This window comes from Enhydra lutris, unplaced genomic scaffold, assembly GCF_002288905.1.
Source record: "Enhydra lutris kenyoni isolate GAN:26980312 unplaced genomic scaffold, ASM228890v2 scaffoldscaffold37, whole genome shotgun sequence".
Lineage (NCBI taxonomy): Eukaryota > Metazoa > Chordata > Mammalia > Carnivora > Mustelidae > Enhydra > Enhydra lutris.
This window is the reverse complement of record NW_019154121.1, coordinates 29297901-29315009: the sequence shown is the minus strand read 5'-3', so window position 1 is coordinate 29315009 and position 17109 is coordinate 29297901. Positions and strand designations below refer to the sequence as shown.

Sequence of the window (17109 nt, the reverse complement as noted above, 5' to 3'; positions counted from 1 at the left end):
ATTAAGGACGGCACACACCACTGGGTGTTACATGCAACTAGTGAACCGCTGACCACGACCTCTGAAACTAGTGATGTACTATGTGTTGGCTAACTGAACATAATACAAGAAAATAAAAAATAAAATAAAAAATTGAGTTCCTCCGTCACAGCTGCCATGTTTCAAGGGCTCCATAGCCATGTGTGGACAGTGGCTACCATCTTGGACAGCACAGATGCAGCACATTTCCAGCCCTGCTGCATCACAGGGGAATAAAGTTTCAGCAGACGCAAGGTCCTAGGAGACAGACTGAAATCGGTCTATCGGAGAACTTTGTAAATTAAGGACGGCACACACCACTGGGTGTTACATGCAACTAGTGAACCGCTGACCACGACCTCTGAAACTAGTGATGTACTATGTGTTGGCTAACTGAACATAATACAAGAAAATAAAAAATAAAATAAAAAATTGAGTTCCTCCGTCACAGCTGCCATGTTTCAAGGGCTCCATAGCCATGTGTGGACAGTGGCTACCATCTTGGACAGCACAGATGCAGCACATTTCCAGCCCTGCTGCATCACAGGGGAATAAAGTTTCAGCAGACGCAAGGTCCTAGGAGACAGACTGAAATCGGTCTATCGGAGAACTTTGTAAAAATCACAACCATCCAGCCTTGGGAGAGGGTGGTGCACAAGCAGAGATCCTTGTAATGAAAGAACTAAGAACAGACTTAAGTCATAGGAGATGGGAACCTTCTCTCCTAGGAAGTCATGCCATAGAGACTCAGACGCCTGTCCTTGTCCCTCCAGTCTCAAAATTCTGTGATCCTTCTCACCATGGAATATGTTCATTGTCGCACAGGAAGAAGGATGCATTTGTGTTGATGAAGGGAGAGGAAGGAAGAGGTGGAAACAACTGCTTAACTTGCTTCAACCAATACTCATAACCCAAGTGGGAGGACGGCTGGGACGCATCGAAATTCTTGAAGGACATTCCACAGACAACAACAAGAGCTGGTGTCTACCTCCCACCCAACCCCACCAGCCAAGGACAATTTAACAGAAATTAAACAAAGTAACCCGTATGCTTAGGAACAAACGTGCTTGGGTAACAGCTAAAGGAAAGATTTGGGTAGAGTGGTTAGCGGGCAGAGCCTTGCGCCTCCAGATTCCATTTCCCATTGATCAATGGTTTTGTGAGAAGTGAGCGGCCCATTGGGGTTTAACAAGCCTCCTGCTCATGAAGGAGAAGGGGTTTGTCCTCCGAGTTACCGGGTAACTGAGTGGGGGCCAGAGTCCATGCGGCAATAAATGGGGCGATTACAAGTTGCAAACACACAGATATAGTTCTTGTGGTCATTTTTAAATTACAAGAAAATCTGATTTCGCTTGTAAAAACAGTTTCTAAGAATGCGCACATTATGAACATGGTGAGGCCCATGGACATCTGAGCTCAGGAGGAAAGCTCATTCTTTTATTTAGCTCAGTGTTGGGGAGATGTCCTGGTTCTGAAGTAGACAGTTAAGAAGGACCTGTTGGATGGTGTCCTAGAACACATCACAAGCTACTAAGGACAGCCAGGAAGTCTCAGGACTGAGACAGCTAGCATACCGATCACCTCTCCTGTCACAGCGAGTGAGGGCGCTGGAGACCTAAGGCGAATATTATACTCGGAAGGGAGACATCCTAAAATCAGCTTCACATGCCCTTGTAGGAAGCAAGAGGAACCCGGGAGATCCAGTCTTCTCTCTGTGATTTCATAGCAATCCCATAGTTGGTATCTTCTAGAGCAAGACTTTTTGGCCACTGGGAGCCCCTTCCCTCCTCTGTGGACACTCCTGGGGCCACGCAGTGATGGGGCGAGGTGGCGTGACTCATGGAGCCTGGTGAGAGCACCTCACATCTCCACCAGCGCCTAACGAGGGGCCTGTGCCAGCAGCAAAGGCAGCAAGGGCTCCTGCTCTGTGGCCCTGGGCCCGGATCTGTCTGCAGCTGCTCTCCATTATCATTTGGGGGTGTAGATGTGGCTGGAAAAAATCGTGGACCAGAGCCTGGTCGCTCGGGCATTCATTCCGGCCGATGGATGAAAGCGGACACGCAAGCAGCTGGGTGTTTGCAAAGCTTCCTGGCGCCTGCAATCCCGCCTCCTCGGACTCCACTTCAAGCCGCTGGCCAGCTCCTCGCACAGAGGACTGCGAACAGATGAGCCCCGCCCACACGCAAGCGGTAACGTCTGTCCTATCTGCTGGCCGCTAAGATGTGCCCACGCAAACCAGTGAGGAGGGCAGATGCACAAGTGCAGTGGAAAAGACAGCCCCCCGGGCTCACGCACTGATGATTTTGACCTTGACTTCACCGCCGGCGAGTCACAGGACCGTGGCAGTCAACCTCCCCTGTCTGGAGTCACCTTCCTCATCTTTGCATCTTGGGAAGGTCCACTGCAGCCCCGTGGTTCTGTGATGCCATCAGCTGCGGGCAGGAGATGTGGGGACTGGGATATCCAGGCGGAGAAGGTTCACTCTCAGAAGGGGAGTCAGCAGGCACAGGGGAGACCATCAGCATGAGGGGTCTGCCAACCCTCGCCCTCCGGCACGGCCCTTCGCAGCTGAATAAGGCCATGATGTAGGAGAAACTCGGAGAACTGTCTCCCGTTTTCCCCTTTCTTGACCCTACAGCGTTCATGGGTTCTTTCATTCATTCAACCAGTATTTGCTGCTTGTTTATGATCTGCCAGGGGTGGAGAGAAGCACTGGGCCATTCCTGCCCGCGAGGAGCTGGTGGCTCGGGGACGGGAAGATGGGCACATGGTTGGCTGAGTTCCATGTGAGGTCTGGGGCATCCACAGAAGCTGCCGTGAAGAAGCTACATTTCTCAATGGAAGAGACCAGCCGCACAAAGTTGAGAAGGAGATCCAGATGGAGAGAAGAGCACGTGCGGTGGCCTGGGACCCATTTAACTGTGAGGAACAGAAAACCCTGGGCCAGTGGCTTCGACAGGACTGAGTTTTCCAGCACGAGGAACCCAGAGGACGTGGCCTGCAGCGTGGCCTGATGGTGCCGTCTGGGGCCTGGGCTGTCTCTGGCTCTGCCACGGGCATGGTCCACACTTGGCCCACATGCCCGGTGCCACGGCTTCGCTGAAATCAGGGCTGTCGGGGAGGGAGGGCCACTCTGGCTCTCTCTGGGGACAGCCAAGCTTTCTCAGGTGTCCCCACTGTGTCTCCAGCACCGTGACTCGGGCATCCGGCCACCACGCGAGCCAGGGAAGTGCGTGTAAGCAGATGCCAGCAAACAGGGAAGGGAACCGCAGCCAGTCTGGGAAAAGGCCTGTGCCCCAGCGTGGGGGCTGGGTTCAACCACGCTCCATGTGACTCCTCATGTGTCCTCCCCTCGGTCATCACCCAGCTTCCTGCGACGCAGCACACGGCAGGACCCCACAGCACGCAGCCCGCCGTCCCCTGCTTCGTGCAAACCTCACCTACACATTTCTCCCTGGCCCTGGCTGCTCCTGGGGATGACAAGTGACAAAGGTCCTTCCTCTGTCCAGTCCCTGGACTTATGCCCATTCCCAGCCTTCACCCAGGAGCGTTCTCCGGTCTGGATCGCCTCTTCCTCTGTCCACTCTCTCTTCCTGCCCACAGCCGAAAACTCCAGCTGCCCGCAGAAGCAGAACCCCACCCAAATGTCCCCGCGTTGGGGTCCCGGCTCCCAGGCCCAGCCAGGACGCCGACCCCACCCAGCCTGTTTCGTTCATCGAGAGTCACAGTCTCAAGGTCATCAGAGTTTCTGGAGACAGAGGGGCACGGTCCGCAAAGGCCCGATGGCGTTCCAGCATCACTGTCATGAACTCAGCCCATCGTCCACAGCTTAACCCGGCGTCCTGCGTTTCCACGAAGCGACAAGTAAGTTCTTGCAGCAAGACACTCTAAGTGCGCACACGGGGAAGGCAGTAATGTTCCAAAGAAGCCCAAGATTCTCTCTATATCGGGTCATAAAAATATTCTCCTCTTTAAAGCTCCTTTCAAAAGGTCACACGCTGTTTGTTGTCATTTTTTTGACATTCTAGAAAAGGCCAGCCTGCCAGGACACAGAACAGAGCAGCGGCCGCCCAGGGGCCGGCCGGCGTGGAGGAGAGCCACAGGACGGGATTTTCTGGGGCGATGCACAGCTCAGCATCCTGAGGGGTGCTGAGAATTCTACAGGCCTACAACAGGCCTAAAATCAGAGAACTGTACACCAAAAACAAAAACCAAACCAAGACCAAGCCCAAAAAACCCTGTAAACATTTAAAAAAGAAAGAGAGAGAAAGAACAATCCCATCTTTCCTCATATTATATAGAAGATCCTTCTACACTAAAATCAGAGAAGTCACCTAAGGGGGGCTGAGGCCGACCATGCATATCTCTGAGCCACCAGAGGGGACACTTCTGGGCTAATTACAAGGACGAGCTGCAGAACCTTCTTGAGCACTGATGATATTACAAGCCTCCTCGGGATGAAGGCCTTTAAGAGCTGCTCCAGAGGACACAGGCCTCACATGCTCGGCTTAACCGAAGTGCATTTCCGAACCTTAACTCACGGAGGCTGAAATTGTGGCGGCCATGCCAGGCTGTGTGGACAAGGCAGGCCAGGGGCCACCCGACCCCCGCACGGGTGCTCAGGGGCTGGGCGAGGCCTGAGGGGTCAGGAGAGCCGCTGCCTTCCCGGCCTTGAAATGAGCACGTGCTGGCGCAGGGCCTGTGACGTCCAAGGCCGTCAGGGAGGGCTTCGCCGTGGGGGTGGGGCACCAGGGCAGGGTCAGAGCAGGTGCCTCCCAGAGAAGAAGACCCCGAGGCAGCCACAGCCCCGGACCAAATGGGCAGCCTCCTCTGGCCCCGCACTCCCAACCTGCAGAATGGGAGAACAGGGGACCTGCCCCCACGGCGTGGGACAGCTGAGCACCATGCGAGGCACACAGGAGGGGTGAGTGCAGAGGGATGAAGCAGAGAGGGTGACCTGGGAGCCTCTGTCTGGGTAGTGCTACTGCTGATGTGGACGGAGAGAGAGAATTCCAGCTTTGTGCTGTTTGGAGATGGGGAAGATCTATCTGAGTAGACGCAGACACCTAATGTGTGGGGGCTGCGGCGACGGCCGGTGAAGGTCCAGGGCCAGGAACCCGGAGGTCAAAGCGCAGCAGAGGGGACGAGGAAAGCACCGGGGGAGGGGGCCGCGAGGCAGGGTTGGGGATGCCCCTCTCTCTTCCCCCCGACTGCGGTGGGGGACAACTATAGCAGAACATTCTAGAAACCTTGGATCAGGTGAACGGAGCCATCATGAGAAACCTTGTACACCTGTCTCTGCTCCCGTCAGTACTCCACAGAAGTGTGTCCAGCTGTGACCTGCTAACTAGCACAGGTTTTAGGTTTTCCACGTAATGCCCTCCGCCAGGTGGGCAATGCGACACCCGCGTCCACTCAACTCCTCTGCTTCTGAAGCAGGCGCCTGACAAGACTGTTGTGACCAGGCACAGAGCGGGGGCGATGGTGCCTTTGGGAGGCAGCAGAACACATTGCAAATCTGCATTTGTTCACAGCAGGAAGACAAAGCCCGCAGCTGTCCTTGAGGACCGCAAAGCAGTGGGGAACCAGGGCTCACTTTCCTGTTATCCCCAGGAGCAGCCCCGGGGCAGGAGACCTGATCCTGCCTCTTGGCAGAAACGTGCCGGGCACCCAGGCAAGACCCAGAAATGCCGGACAGAGCACGAAGGGCAGGCAAAGGGAGGGCATAGGTGGCTTTCTAAGTCACCTTGGGACATTCTGGGAGACAAGAGACTAAAACAAGGTGACACGTATAACCAGGGCATCAAACAAGCCCAATCACTCCGTCGGGCAGCGCTCACCCCACCTTCAGCACCCCTGTCCTCGCTCACTTCTCGTCCACTGGAGCCTGACTTTCCCTCCCCTGGTCCCCGAGGCTGCTGCGCGCACAGAGCGCACAGCGGGGAGGCGGGCAGGGCTGGCAGTGGTGCGCAACCTCTCCAGGGTTCCTCCTGGTCCTCACGGCTTCCCAGCCCCCTCCCTCCCTCCCTCCTTCCCTTGTGCATGGGGAGACACTCCAGGTTCAGAAGTCGCTCCCTGGCTCTCACGCTCCTAACCCTTCCTGGATTTTCACTCCACGACCCTCTTCCTTCAGGGGTCCAGGGGGAATGCACACTTACATATGAGGGAATGGACTGGCACGGAGGACCTGTCTCCTCCTTTCCCACCTGCCCCTTTGCTCCTCGTGGCACACTGGGCCCACCACCTCCCCTCCCCACCTGGTGACCACCGGCAGAGGCCGTGACCGACACTCAAGCTGGACGACTCAAAGGGCAGTTTGCCAGCAGCACCCCTTGACCTGGATTTTAAGAACACCCCGTGGTCTCGGGCATGTCAAAACTCCTGGTTCATTCGGAGCAGGGAAATCAAGAAGAAGTGATTATTTTGACATCATGTAGATTAAACTGTGGGACGATTTCACTAATTCTCTCCTCTCTTCTCATCCGTCATCAAAGCACCCACCAAACCCACTTGTGAATTTCTGTCCATGTTAAGAAAATAAAAGGTTTTCCTTCTTTTGATAATTATCTCTGGTAGCTGTGGTGGCAGCCAAAAAAAATTAAAAATTCTGAAAGCCCAGAATGAGTGGGTTAGGTGGATTGCTTGATTCTGGAATGAGGCCTGCTGGGGCTCGCTCCACTCTGAAGGATGACTATCTTTCCAGTTTATAATTTCTTAATTATATAACAGATTGCAGAGATGTTGGAGGAATAACACCGCCCACTCCTACTCTGTTCCCTGCCTCTGATGGAGACATCGACTCTCCCTTCACACGCACCACACACTCACACGCACACGTGTGCACACATGCATGCATGAGGACACACGGGAAATCCTGCAAAACCAAGCTGTCTGATGTCTGTTACATTGGCTCCACTGTCCAGCAGAGGCGAGACACTGAAAGGCCCGGGGTAGCACCCAATTTAAGGCTCATTCAAGCAACTCATCACTTCTGCTCATTAATTTCTGCAGATTCAAAAACTGTGGTTATGGACTTGGCCGGAAGTCCCCTCGTAGCAGATGCGTCAGTAAAACTTGCCAGGCCCTGACGTTCACGTGCATTATCACGTGACTGAGGAACCCTGAACACGTCCTCTCCCATTTTCAGGCTTTGTCCTACAGGAGCGCACAGGAGCAAAGCAACCCCGTAAGACGGGAAAAGACCGCTGGAAAATTAAAACCTACTATTCAGCAGAATACGAAACTACAAGGCACTCTTTCTATCACACACAGAGCGTAGCCTGGGGTTTTTCAAATTATATGGCTTCCTCATTGTAGAGAACACTAGGAAAAAACTGGGAGCATCATAAACCAAAAATTACATTCTGAGAAGTCTATCTGTTCTCATAAACATAGTAACTTCAGTTGCCTTTGAGAAAAGCAGAAACGTGTCCTGACCTGTTTCCGAAACGGGCGGTCTCATTTACCGCTGAACTAGCGCGGCCGTGGGTAGGTATCGTTGGAAATACTCTGGACGGCATCTCCGTGGAACATTTTGCTAAACCATTTTCCTTGACGGTAGTTGGAACCCAAGATCACGGACGGAACTGGCCCGAGCTCCCAGTGATGAATTCCTTCCAGTTTTTAGTAAAAGAAAAAAATGCTCCAACCACCGAGTAGAGATCATGATCTCCGTGAAAGTCTCTGAGCCCTAATTGTTGTTCCGAAGGCCCTGGCAGTTCCGTCCTACATGAATCAGCTTTGTGTCTTTGCGCGTAATTGTCGCTAACGAGCTCACCCACAGTAATGGACTGCTAAGTTGGAACCGAGGAACGGATCTTTCAGGAAGAATTTGAGTCATTTTTCCTCCTCGCTACATTACAATGATGGCTGTTCATAAGGGAAGCAATTAAGTATTCTCTATTTAATCCCTCGCCGTGTCACTCAGCAAACCTCATTTCCATGCACATTTCCTCATTTCTTTTATTACCAATGACAGACCTCCCTCATTCCTCGGGATGACTCAGAGACCGGCTCAGGCCGGTGGCCTCTAGGAGGGACTGCTGCTCACCTGGGGAAACTGAGGCCACCGCCATCTCCTTCAAGCTGCTCACCGTCCCGTCTGAGCCTCTGCCTCGCTTCTCCGACCTTCCACGCCGTGGCATCCCCTGAAACGTCTGCCTACGGTTCGCAGCCACGTGTGTCCTCCGTCCCTGCCGGGAGTGCGGCCCCGTTTTGCCACAGCTGCCCCTGTCCTTCCGCCACCTGTGCTCACGGCCCCCGACAACCGCAGACTCCCGACCCTCTTCCTCCTGCGGCCCCGCCTGGCCCCACTGCCCTCCCCAGCCCCGTGAGTCTCCATGGCTCCTCCCGAAAATCACGCCTTCCTCAAAACACTGTTTAACTCCCGATTTCCCTCACCTGCCAGATTTCCAGCCCCAGCTGGTACCGAACACCGGACCCCAACGAACCTGTTGACCCACCAGCGGTCGGGTGGGCGGCTGGCTTTCCTGCTGCCTGAGACTCCCAGCTCCCTTCAAGCCACACTCCCTCAGACCCCCCCACGCCTCTGCTGTCACTAGTAACCTTATCTCACAACTTACAGGGAAAACAAGAAAATGCCTCGAAAGAAACTCAGTGATCCTCTCACCACTCTAAGATGTCTTCAGTCGCCTCCTCCTTCCTTCCTGAACCACACGGAGGGGCCCTTTCCCAGAAGCCAGATGTTCTGGAGAGGGCACAGGAGTTCAAAGGCCCTGGGGTCGGCACGTTAGAGCCACAGAGAGAAGGCCGCTATGGCCAGACAGAGCAGGTGGAGAAGGACATGCAGGTCCCAGGCCTCTGCAGACACCAGCCTCCCACCAGTCTGTGCTTAAAGCCACGGGCCCAGGGCACCGACCTGACCTTATTTCAGTCAGAAAGAGCATCTGCCGCCTGTGGAAACCAGCCCGGAGAGGGAGGAAGAGGAGCGGCAGAGAGACCGAGGCTTCCGAGGCAGTGGTCAGCTTGCGGTGCTGAGGGGCACTCGCAGCCCACGGCACACGGCCACGCCCACCCGTGCTGCAGGCCCCGCCTCCTCGCAGGGCTCCTGGTGGATCTTCCACGTGGGGGGACGTGGAAGCAGCCTCTTCTGCGGCTCCACCCCACAACCAGGACGTCAGGCACCCCACGGAGACTGTACTCAAAGTGTGCGTCTTCAAACTTCCTGATCCATGCGCTATTTCAAGGCTCCTAGACCCACCCCCCTTGCCAGAGCATCTCACACACACACACACACACACACAATGACCTCAACAATGTTTGCATTTGGTTGAGAAAAACACCGCTGTTTGAGCCACGGATTTCTAAGCTGTTTTATGCTTTTAAATTTAGCTCCAGGGGCGCCTGGGTGGCTCAGTGGGTTAAGCCTCTGCCTCCGGCTCAGCTCATGATCTCAGGGTCCTGGGATCGAGCCCCGCATTGGCCTCTCTGCTCAGCGGGAAGCCTGCTTCCCCCTTTCTCTGCCTGCCTCTCTGCCTACTTGTGATCTCTTTCTCTGTCCAATAAATAAATAAAATCTTAAAAAAAATTTAGCTCCAAAACCTGAAGAGAAAGGCACATAGACAAAACACCCAAATTGTGTGCGTATGTTTTGAACCAGCTTGTGTTAAAACCGTACAACTATAAAAAATAATAAACTAAAAGATGCTAAGAGCCTATCATTTCAAAACAGTAAAAAAACAACCAAACTTCCAGGGGAGGAAGAACTTATGCCCGGTCGGTGACACCAGACAGGCGGCTCCCGAGGGGCGGAAACCCACCCCGTCTGCCTTACGGAGACCTGGCCCTCGCGTGGTTCTGCAGGGACAGGGCTCTGCTGGACTTTTACGAGCGTGCGGAACCGCGTGCAGAGCGCTCCGAGAGGTGCTGTGTGCAAACAGGTGCTCAAAACCCGAATGACACTGTTTAGTCGTTGAATAGAGGACACGGCCGGCAGATCACCGGGCCTTGGGCAGCTACCAGCCCACTCTCAGGGTGCTCACACAGCAGTGTGGGCAATCTCCTGCCCAGATCCTGCTAAAGCAAAGACGGTTGGAAAGGAGACAGTGGATCTGATCACGGAATAAAGAGGGTAAGGGCTGGGAGTACTCCCAGGCGACAGGGCGGCCTTGGGCCCTGGAGAAGGGCGGCTGCAGCAAGGCCTGACCAAGGCTCACTCTTCCGTGTCCGCCGGCGGCTGCGGATGGAGACGGGGGCTCCCTGCGATGCTGGCATCAGCCCTCACACCTGGAAACGCGAGGCGATTCCTCCAGCGAGAACCGCTGGCCACCGAGCGTTCCCAGAGACAGGCCCAGAAAAGGCTCTCAGATAAAGCGGAAAGATCTAGTCCAACAGCCTGAGAATTAAGAAGCACGTCTCCCTTAGACACCCCGGGCAAAGACTTCATCGGTTCTTCCCAGCGAGAAGGGGTGTGCTAAGAACCACGGGACCACGCGACAACCACGGCTATATTCGCTGCAGGAGGTTATCTCCCGGAATGACATAAATTCATCTGCCACAGAGTCAGCCCCTGAATATGGGACCAACGATTTGCCACTAATCCCTTATGTCTATAAAACTTCCCAGATGTAGGTGACGGGTGACCCCACCTGACAGGTGCACGGCCGATTCAGGGCACGGTCACCCCACCAAACGTGCTTGGTCAGGACTGTCCAAGCTTTATCTGAGTTAGAAGATCACAGTCCCTCAGGCGGCATGCGTGGGTGACAGGGCCTCTCCCCGAGGGAGGAGCAGCACAGGAAATGCTCAAATGGGAAGCTGCTTCAGACTTCTGCCTTGAAAAGCCCAGCATCACCTCCCCCTTTCTCAGGTTGGAGCTGGATAAACCCGGGCGCAGGGAAGCAGGGGCTGGAGGCTGGACATGACCCCTCTCTCCGACAGGCAACAGGGTCCGGGAAGCTCAGGGACTGGGCGCTTTGTGCTGTGACACCGGCTTTTACCACTGCCCTTGAGGAAAAACAGAGATGGCAGAAGGTCTACAAGTTTTCAGGGTTAGAGGCCCAGGAAGGCTCTACGACCCACCATCCGCATTTAGAATAGCAAATTACCTGATTAATTTCCCCAACGAGTAGGCGGTGCCATCATTAACTACTAATATGTAATCCGGAGAAGAACAAAAGAACGTAACAGTACTTCTTTGTATGCTTTCCTTTTCCAGCACAAAACTTTAAAAGCTCTCTAAGATACGTACCAGGAAACCACGAGGAATATGTCCACGTTTAATGACCTAATGATTTCTCCCTGCATTCTAATTTTATTGCTAAATTTGAGATTCTGGAGGTAGTATATATATAAAAAAAGAGTAAGTTTTCACTTGGGCTCCTAAGAGGATCGTTGTAACACCGAGCTCCCGTGGATATATGCTGCAACTTTACGCCACCAAGTTTGAAAGTACAATAAAAATAAGATAATAAAAGGGATTACACAGAGGAGAATCCACTCCGTATCAGGATCTGGGCGAGGCATCTTCTGACATGCATCAGTTAATTGCAGGTGACCCAGACAGGTGGGTTATTCCATCATCAGTCCCCATGATATCCCCAAGTCACTAATGAACGACACAGTATCCCCACTTCTCTGATGAAAATTTAAAGTGGTTTGGTCCCCCTCGGTCATCAGCAAGCCTCTTGCAGAGGAGTGATGACCGCCCGGTGTTCCTGCCCCCAGCCCAGGCCCTCCCCAGGCTTCTCCAACTTCTCGGCACTCGGGGCTGGGGAAGAAAGTGGGTGATTATCCCCCCGCAGGTGTCCTGCGTTCTTTAGCACGATGCAGGACCTTCTAGGGCCCCACAGATGGGGGGAAGCATACTTCCCTACACACGGTGTGCCGGGCAGCGTGTGAAGGGCTCCCAACGACGCCCACTGCCCGCACCTGCTCCCTGCGGAGTCCGCTCGCCTCACGAGAGGGCTGAGCCCAGGGACGTGTTTCTCACAAACAGAATGCAACCGGGAAGGCCTGGCTGACTTTAGGACACAAGCGCTGGGCATGCTGTCTCCCCGACGCCCCAGGCTCAGCCTGTTTGCTGCTCTGACGCGTCCGAACGCCCCAGCCTGCGTGTGGGGAGCCGGCCTGAGCACCAAACGCAAGAAGATGATCTCGAGCCAGCGATGGGGGGAGATGGGAGATTAAAAAAACCCAAAAAACCCGAAACAAAAAAACTGTCTTTCTCTGAGTAGCTGACAATGCAAAAATGGGCAAATAAGGGCGCCTGGGTGGCTCAGTGGGTTAAGCTTCTGCCTTCGGCTCAGGTCATGATCTCAGGGTCCTGGGATCAAGACCCGCATCAGGCTCTCTGCTCAGCTGGGAGCCTGCTTCCCCTGTACTCCCCTCTGCCTGCCTCTCTGCCTACTTGTGATCTCTGTCTGTCAAATAAATAAATAAAATCTTTTAAAAAATGGGCAAATAAAACCAGTTAATGTCAAACAAGTAGGAAATGACCCCAACATTGCCATTCGTCTGAAAAAATGAGAGGAAGACACACACAATTGCTCTGATAAAATTAACCTTAAACGATCCTCCCTTCAACTCTTCTTGTCCTCCAGACATGGCCTCCCTACCCGTATCCAAACTTCTGGACCATCTGTCCTTGTTCCTCATTCTCTCCCGGCCCCCTCTGCGTGCGGACCGCCCTACCCAGCCCGTCCCCTCGAGCTTGCTGGTGCTCGTTGGGTTGGCCCACCCTTCGGGGATGGAGGACAGAGGCTGAGGAACGATGCTCCCTCTTGCAGCCCCCCAGGAGACTTCCAAAGTGCACAAGGCTCCACAGAAGGTCCAAGGGCATCCAGAGCAAGCTGGTCACGACGGTGACCCATCCTGCGGCCGAGAGGACTTCAGCATCTTGTGGATGGCACCTCTGGCCGCAAGGAGGAGAGAGGTCACCTGCAGAGAAGGAAGCCCTGCCTGGGGGCTGAGCCCAGAGCTGCCACAACTTCCAGATGCCACAGTGAGGGCCTTTCCCTCCCCTTGGGAGCATTTCCTTTCTGTTACACACATGATTAAGATGCTTTGTTGCCTTTCCTCCTGCTGCTCAGCCTCTCTTCTTACTCGCTGGAAGATTCATCCTTGATAATCTTTACGACATATCCAATTTCTGCAAGGCCCAGTCTCAAGCCTTCTTCACTTCCATACCCTCCCCGCCATGGTCTCCGTGGGCGACGCCAATCATGCCCATGATTGTATTTTCCCCCTTTAAGTTAATTACTTCGAGGATTTTCTCTATTCCAGACACTGCTTTGGAAATTCACACCCATCTTTCCGGTTACCGACTTGTAAATTGTAAACGCTTATGAAAATCCCAGAGTCCCTTGAAACTCAGTAGCAAAAGCAAACCCGTGAACAGCTCCAGATTCTGCTACCCTCCCTGCAGCCCCAAACCCAATGGGTGGACCCCGTCTTCCTTCTAGCCTCACTGGGCTCTCTGTACCTCTTCTCCACCACACACCTTCAGGCCACAAGGACTCCATGTCCAGCTGAGGATTCGACGCCTCCTGGAAGCCTTTCCGGGTCTACCTAACTGGGCCGAATCCTTTTGTCTGATGCTCAGGAAACTCAGCAGTTCTGTGTGGCCTGGTTTGCACGCTTCCACGACTACGGTCCAGGCTCCGTGGTGCAAATAGCGTATCTTTTCTGCACACAGTAAGTGCCTGTTTTTGTTTTTGTTTTTGATAAAAAAGTAACTGGAGGCATCACCGTGGGCTGGAAGAAGCTCGAATCTTCCTGAGGAAAGAACTCCATGTCCAGGCCCTGGCGAGGGACACTGTCGTCGGGGCCCCCGTGTCTGCCAGCTAAGTGTCCCCCGTGTGCTATCACAATCGTCCCCACGGCAGCATGGCTAGATACACACTGACCCCCGTTTAAGGCGAGAAGCCGGGCTCTGCTCTGATACGCACTTGAGCCTGGCGACATCCCACTTGCACGTCCGCCGTGAGCAGGCAGCAGAGAGAAGCGGGCTCGGAGGGGTTACGTTTTCCCAATGCAATGTGCGGCATTTGGATTTGGGGGAGAAGCTGTGACCCGATATTTTATTTTTGCGCATGTTTTGCACATGTTTTATTGCACATGAAACATTTATTCTATCGTGAAACATTATTCTATCAAAGGAGAGATGCCTGGTCATTAGACAGTTGGTTCCTACAAAAAATATTTTTTTATGATCGTCTTTGCAACGAAGAGTTGAATGAGTTCCTAGAAAGAAGGTATCCTGGCTGCCTTTGAAACAGACAAATAAGATCGTGATAAACACGGTCCCAAAGACAGAACTCCAGTTCCCTTACCATTAGATGGGAATCCCTTGTTGTAATACCCTCTTGGGGAACACTGTACAGCCCTCCTGAGAATATGAAAAAATCTCAAAACATCCTGCAGTAAAGAAAATTTTTTTACTTAATTTTACTTAAACTAGAGTTCTTAACTGTATTTGAATATGAGACTTTTTTCTTTTTTTTTTTAGGACATCCGGGGATAATCATATTGACACTGAAAATGAAGTTGGAAGTCCTGCTTTGTTCTACTTCCTCCACTATTAGAGACCGAGACCATCCCCTTACAACCCGGGCCCTTTTCTAAAAGTATCTGCCTCTCGGTTTACCCAGCTAGGCAGTGATTCCTGAAACCCAGCTCCCAGTCTCCTTGGCGGAGACCCTACTAGAGGGCTAACGCGTCCCGCAGAGCGGAACCCTGCTTAATGTACGAGGGGAACGGCTCACTCCTTGAAAACCAGGGAGGGTGCTGCTTTGATTCAACTGCCAAGTACCCATTTTGACAGATTTTTTTTTTTAATGTAGCGCGCACATTTTCCACACTCGAATTATTTTTGTTGTTCACTAAATCCACTCTGAATGTCTTCTATTTTTCCTCGGTTGAGGAAAGAAATGACGCAATCCTACTCTGAAGGTGAACGGACGCTGCATGGAGAGAAAGGGTTCTCCCAAGGTTCTTGTTTCCCGCGTGTGTTCTGTACGGTGGAGGCTCACATTCAGCAAAGAATTCTTCCCCGAAGTAGCCAGCACTTGGAAGGGGAGCCCAGGGCGCTCTTGCAGAAGGAGCGTGGGGGAAAGACAAGGAAAAGTGGCGAGGTCCACCACGCACAGAACCACAGAACGTGGATGGGCCCACATGCTTCCATGGAGCACGTGGGAGAGGACGATCTGGGAGAACAAATAACTAAACATTGTTCTGAAGGCTTCCAGAAGCAGGAAGCTCCCATCGCAGGGGTGCTCCTATTGTTAAAAGATGGTCTGGAGTAAGAGGACCCGAAATCTGTCTTTCTATGCTTTTCTCACTTGGGTGTTGGCTGTGTCTTCCCGAGAACCCTAGGACAAAGCCATTACCTCATCCCCATGAAAGTCCTTCAAGGATCTGCTGATTTTTTCTCTTATTCAAGGGTAGAGATTATATTTTTGGTAGTTTCCATGAAAGGACCAGAAGCACGCAGTGATCCATGTACAAATCCGTGTGCTGGAAGCTTTAAAGAGGCGAGTGCTAGGGCTGGGCATAGGACATGCAGAATCACAAGGCTAAAAGTTGCCTTTTACCATATCCACCCCACTAACCATCCCCAATCCAACAGATAAAGATGACCAGCGATTCCGCAGGATGTGGGTGGGAACCATGAAAACTTTTACATAATGGACATTAAAAAAAATTAGAAAATGGAAAAGTGGAGGTGGAGTTTTTTTTTTTTTTAAAGATCTACATTTCAATGGAAAAAAAATGAAAGTTCCCAATAAATAATCCAGTAGTCAAGTAACTCTTAAAGTCTAAAAATTCTAGGACTGAACTCGCATCTCCACGTAAACCAGCCTGCCAGCAGCTCCCCTGGGCTGTGACGCCACAAGCTTGCTCTCCTCTTGCCAGGGCAAGAGCCTCTCAAGCCCACCGGGACGCTCTTCAGGCTGGGTTGACGATGCAGGTCCCCTGAGAGCTCACAGAAGCGTGACAAAACTCTGGACAGAATGGTCTCAGAAGAACATGAAAGGCAGTAGAAGTCTCTCTCTTACTTACTGGAGACTAAAGTTCCAGAAATGCACATTTCTAAAGTTGCTAATCTCTTGTAAGCTGAACATCTGCTTCCCTTACACAAATAAATTTCACCTTCTAGCTCATTTAAAATTAAGGAGCCAAGATGGATTTTAAAATATGAGCCTGTTAAAAGACAAAAAGAAAAAAAAAAAGAGCTAGTTTTAGGCTGCCGCTAAAGCCCAGGGTGAGATTTTTATGGAAAATCCTGGTGCGGTGTTATGGGAGACTCACAGATGAAGTGCTAAAAACAGGGATTTATATAATGAAAGTGATATTTCAAGTCTTCTCTAGAATACTACAATGGCTAGGAGATAATTAACATTTTATTTGAGCTTAGGGAGAACCTGGCAGTTGCTTTTTTGTTCTCAGGGTAAAATTTATGGTATGATTGAGAAAATGGGAAGAAAAATGACTGCACGAAAGGGTAAGATAAATCTTTATAAAAAGACAACGTCTCACCCTCTCCCTCAGGAAAATCCTATGAAATTGCCCCTAAAAGGAGTGATTTTATTTTTTCTGCCCCTGCCAAAGGGATTTTTATACCTCTCTTTCTCTCCTAGGTGGCGGTGTGGCATAAAAAGAGGACTCACCCACTGTTTTCAGGATTCCAAGATCACTCAGAATGAAGGTTCAAGGGAAAATACTTAATAAGGTCTCAAAAGAGAGAAACTTTTTTTTTTTTAAATAGACAGAAGCGGTACTTACTGGCTCCACATTGTATGAAAACAGAGCGTACTCCTTATCTGGCGATATTTCATATCGGATGGCTCTTAATGATTCCTAAAAGAAAAAAAAAAACACACAAAGGATTTTACAGCATTACATATAAATAACACAGCTCAGAATCTCGCAGCAAATCCATGCTTGCTGGCGGCGTTTTCAAAACCTGCTAATAAAGTCTGTATGCAGCTGACTCGCTAAAGTGTATTCAAGATGGCAGTATCCTTTCTTTGAGAAATAATATTCAGGGAATTGATACTTTTCCACATTTTTCCTCCCCCAAGTTGCAGCAATGCAATACTTTCGCTATCTATGGAAACGAATCAATGGAAG

At 51.9% G+C, this 17109-nt stretch overlaps 1 protein-coding gene across 1 annotated transcript in view; it reads right to left on the bottom strand.

Moving 5' to 3' along the window:
* LOC111154410 (dipeptidyl peptidase like 6) overlaps positions 1-17109 on the bottom strand; it is a 663711-nt gene that overhangs the window by 234363 nt on the left and 412239 nt on the right. The window contains exon 5 of the mRNA XM_022513977.1: positions 16762-16836. Within this exon, the coding sequence (XP_022369685.1) occupies positions 16762-16836 (75 nt within the window). The remainder of the gene's footprint in view (positions 1-16761; positions 16837-17109) is intronic.